The sequence below is a fragment of the Dioscorea cayenensis genome, unplaced genomic scaffold, assembly GCF_009730915.1.
Source record: "Dioscorea cayenensis subsp. rotundata cultivar TDr96_F1 unplaced genomic scaffold, TDr96_F1_v2_PseudoChromosome.rev07_lg8_w22 25.fasta BLBR01000455.1, whole genome shotgun sequence".
Classification (NCBI taxonomy): Eukaryota; Viridiplantae; Streptophyta; class Magnoliopsida; order Dioscoreales; family Dioscoreaceae; genus Dioscorea; species Dioscorea cayenensis.
Window position 1 is genome coordinate 1 of NW_024086846.1, and position 3,862 is coordinate 3,862.

At 33.6% G+C, this 3,862-nt stretch overlaps 1 protein-coding gene across 1 annotated transcript; it reads left to right on the top strand.

Moving 5' to 3' along the window:
- Positions 1-1,219: 1,219 nt before the first annotated feature.
- LOC120254444 lies at positions 1,220-2,371 on the top strand. Its single transcript, XM_039262547.1, has 4 exons — positions 1,220-1,252; positions 1,630-1,703; positions 1,787-1,857; positions 1,953-2,371. Exons 1-4 carry the CDS (start codon positions 1,220-1,222, stop codon positions 2,369-2,371), a joined length of 597 nt encoding a protein of 198 aa, XP_039118481.1.
- Positions 2,372-3,862: the final 1,491 nt, after the last annotated feature.

Consider the following 3,862-nt stretch of genomic DNA (forward strand, 5'->3'; position numbering starts at 1 on the left):
AAGAAATAAAAGCTTGGCTTTTGAATTGGATTCCTTTTTTTCTTGGTTGAATTCTGAATTTAATGATCATCTTGTCTTTACAGAGTTTTTATGAATCTCATTCAGTCCCCAGTTTCTCTTGTGAAAGTAGTTTTGTTTATATCTCTCTTTTGGTGCTATTGATTTGATAAATAAAGGACATCCTGGCTTCTATACAATGTATATTGTATGGAACTAGCTTTCACAAGCGTAGCATATGCATACTCAATGAATAGTGATGGTTTTTCTTATGATCCCTACTGAGAATCCTCACTGAAAAATTCATCAAGGATAAATTTGATTGTTATTTTAAGGGTTTTAGTCGTACTTATGGACTTCTCAATACTTCAGAGGTAGCATTTTCTTTTTAGAGAAGACTTCCTATGGCCTTTGTGGTTTAGTAATTTCTTCAAGATCTTTGTTATTATAAGTTTTCCTTTGTATATTTAATTTCTACTGATGTTTGAACGGCCAACTGAATGTTTGATGGGCTATACGCCTTTTATTGAAATGTTGTATTAGGATGACCACCTTAATTGATAATTCAAGTGATGTCATTCTTATGCCATTTTTGCTTTATGTGTCGCTATTATTTATTCTTATTATTTGAATTCGTTGAATGATCGTAAGAGTAATAGCATACATACTTTTTAAGTTTCTTTATATGATTTTGCCTTGTTGAGAAGATGAATAGATGTATCCTTTTATGCAAGATGGCGAGCTCAATGCATGTTCAATTTTTAAAATTTATTTTTATATTATATTTTAATTGAGTATGTTTTAATACATGCATGTATTTTTTTTAAAATTGTATGAGTAATATGCTTTGTGTTACTTTTAAAAGTGTTCATTTTATTTTCTTATTTGTTTTCATAATTGTTGAAATATATTTTCAAAATATTTCTATTTATCATATGATCAGATTAACTATTATTTATCGCTGATTAATATTTTTGTGTTCTAAGTATCCCTAATATTATTTTGTTCTAATATCTTGAACTTATTATATTTCCATGTATTGGCTTCTTTATAGATGATTGAGAATGATATAGAGGATTACCTTTATGGTCGCCATTGCTATAATCCTTGCTCGCTGCTTTTGCGTCCACATTACTTTTTGCACAAAGAAACTATCGTAGGAATTTGTAGAGAACCCTCTCGTGGTCGATCGAAAATTAGAGAGCAATATTCATCAAGATTAATGGATGGAAATGACACTACTGGTATCAACATGGTTTGTATGAACAAGTCAACCTTCTTTAAACTTTGCTCGATAATGAGAAGAAAAGGTCTTATGTTAGATACTTTGCAAATCACTATTGAAGAACAATTGTTGATGTTTCTACACACTATAAGACATAATCAACGTAATCGTGTCATCACACACAATTTCCTTAGATACAGTGGGATTGTTAGCAGGTATTTTAATCATGTTCTATACACAATCGGCCAACTGCGTGATGAATATGTGCGTCCACCTAATACACAAACTTCAACATATATAGCCTCGAGATCCAAACTATATCCTTATTTCAAGGTATTAAATAAAATTTTTTACTCAAATAATTTGTTAACCCATAATTTGACTTAGTTATAATTTGTTAATTATAGGACTGTATTGGAGAGTTTGATGGGACCCAAATTCATGCTTCTGTTTCTGCATATGAAGTTGCAGCATTTCGTGGGTGAAAACCATACCCCACACAAAATGTGCTTGCTGTTGTTGATTTTGACTTACGTTTTACATATGTCCTTGCTGGATGGGAAGGTTTTCAGCACAAGATGCTTTAGTTTTATGTGATGCATTAGAGAGACCAAATGGTCTATCAGTCCCTAAAGGTATCTATTTTGTTTAGTTTATTCATATATAGGTTGATATATGGGAACAACTTAAACAATATAATTTTGTTAACTACGACATATGTTTTTTTTAGGAAAGTATTTCTTGGTTGATGTCGGGTATGCAACGAGACCGGGCTTTATATCCCCCTATAGGGGTATTAGATACCATTTAAAAGAGTTTGGCTCGCGGACACCGGCAAACCATAAAGAACTTTTTAATCTTCGTCACTTATCAGCCCAAACCACCATTGAAAGAGCTTTAGGTTCTCTTAAGGGACGTTTCAAAATTTTATCTTCAAGACCATTCTTTCCTTTCAAAGCTCAAGCTGAACTAGTTTTAGATGCATGTATTTTGCATAATTATATTATAATTGGCGGCGAAGATATGTTCATACCCTCTGAGGAAGAATGGACACCACAACAACCACCCTCAAAAAGTAACGTGAGAGAACAAAGAGAGTATGCCCAAGAGTGGGTGGCACGTCGGGAACAGATGGCATGTGATTTGTAGGCAAACAAGTAGAATGTGGGCAAACAAGTAGAAATTTATTTGTTGTTCTTATGGAAATATATGGATGTCTGTTTGGTTTTCTAGCTTGTACTTGATAATTATTTTCCTATATTTCTATGAACAAATTTCGGTTGTCGTAATAGCATTACTTAGCTTGTTTGGGAGGTTTGTTTAATTTTGTTTTTGAAATAATTTCTTGTTTACGTGGCAATTTTAGAATGGATAACACACGGATGTCAGAAGATAGTCAATTGTCATCAATGAGAACCCCAACCAAAAGATTAGTTGGCAATAAAAGATGGACCACTGCCGAAAGTCGATTTTTCATAAGATTCATGGCTTCTCAAGTGGAGCAAGGCTTGAAAGTTGATAAGGGTTTCAAACCTCAAGCACTCCATGCATCAATCATTGCAATGAAGAATGAGTTCGGAATTATATTCACTGAAGCAAATGTGAATAACCACTTGAGAACAATTCGCAAAAAGATGGGCAAGAATTATTGGAAAGAGTTTAAGCGGAATGGGTTGGAATAATAGATCGAAGATGATAATCATGGGAGAATCTAGAGTTCAAGAACTACATTAAGGTACACACATCTATTTCTATTTACATTGTCCATGTACTAATTTATGAAATAAGTTTAATTTATCATTCAAATAATTTGTTACTCTATACCAGATTCATCCACAAGATGAGCCCTACTTAAACAAACTAATTGAGGATCTTGACTTGCTTGAGATTGTTTGCAGTAATGATCAAGCAATCGGGCGTTTACATGTTGTGCAATTTGGAGATGAAATTGGCACCCATATAAATGATAGCAGCTTCGAGTACCGCCATCTATCTCGTAGACCGATAGTCTTGATGACATGTTTGAGGATACTTATTTTCATGTCAATGATGCCATCGCCCACCCACAACCAATCACCGCCCACCCACAATCAATCGTAGAGTGCTGAAATTTGTTTTGGGGAATCTTCTGACAATCAAAATAAGGAAAAGGAAAACAGAAAATGCCCACTGAAGTTGAAGCAATACAAGAGATTAATACCACAATTAAAGAGACATTGGTAACAAAGAAGTCTACTCGAAATTTGGAATTTGCAAAAGAATTGATTTTTGAGTGCATGAAATTGAAAGTATATGGCTACTGTCACCATCAAATCAATAAGGCCTATGATTGGTTAACGTCCGATGATAGTAGAGCTATGGCTTTCTTAGCAAATGATGAAGAGCTAAGGAAGTATTGGGCGGAGGACTTCTTTGAATCAATTCACAAACAAGAAGAATATTTTTGAAGCCCCATTTAGGTTGGTTTTTGTGTGTGTGTGTGTGTGTTATGATGTTGTTATGAACCTACTATGTTACCATTTTTCTTTAGCAGGGTGTTGGAGCATGTGGACATGATTTAGCAATGAAACCTAGAAAAATGCTACTGGTAAATAATTTTGTCAGTTATATATATTGTTGTCATATACTATTTCATGACAT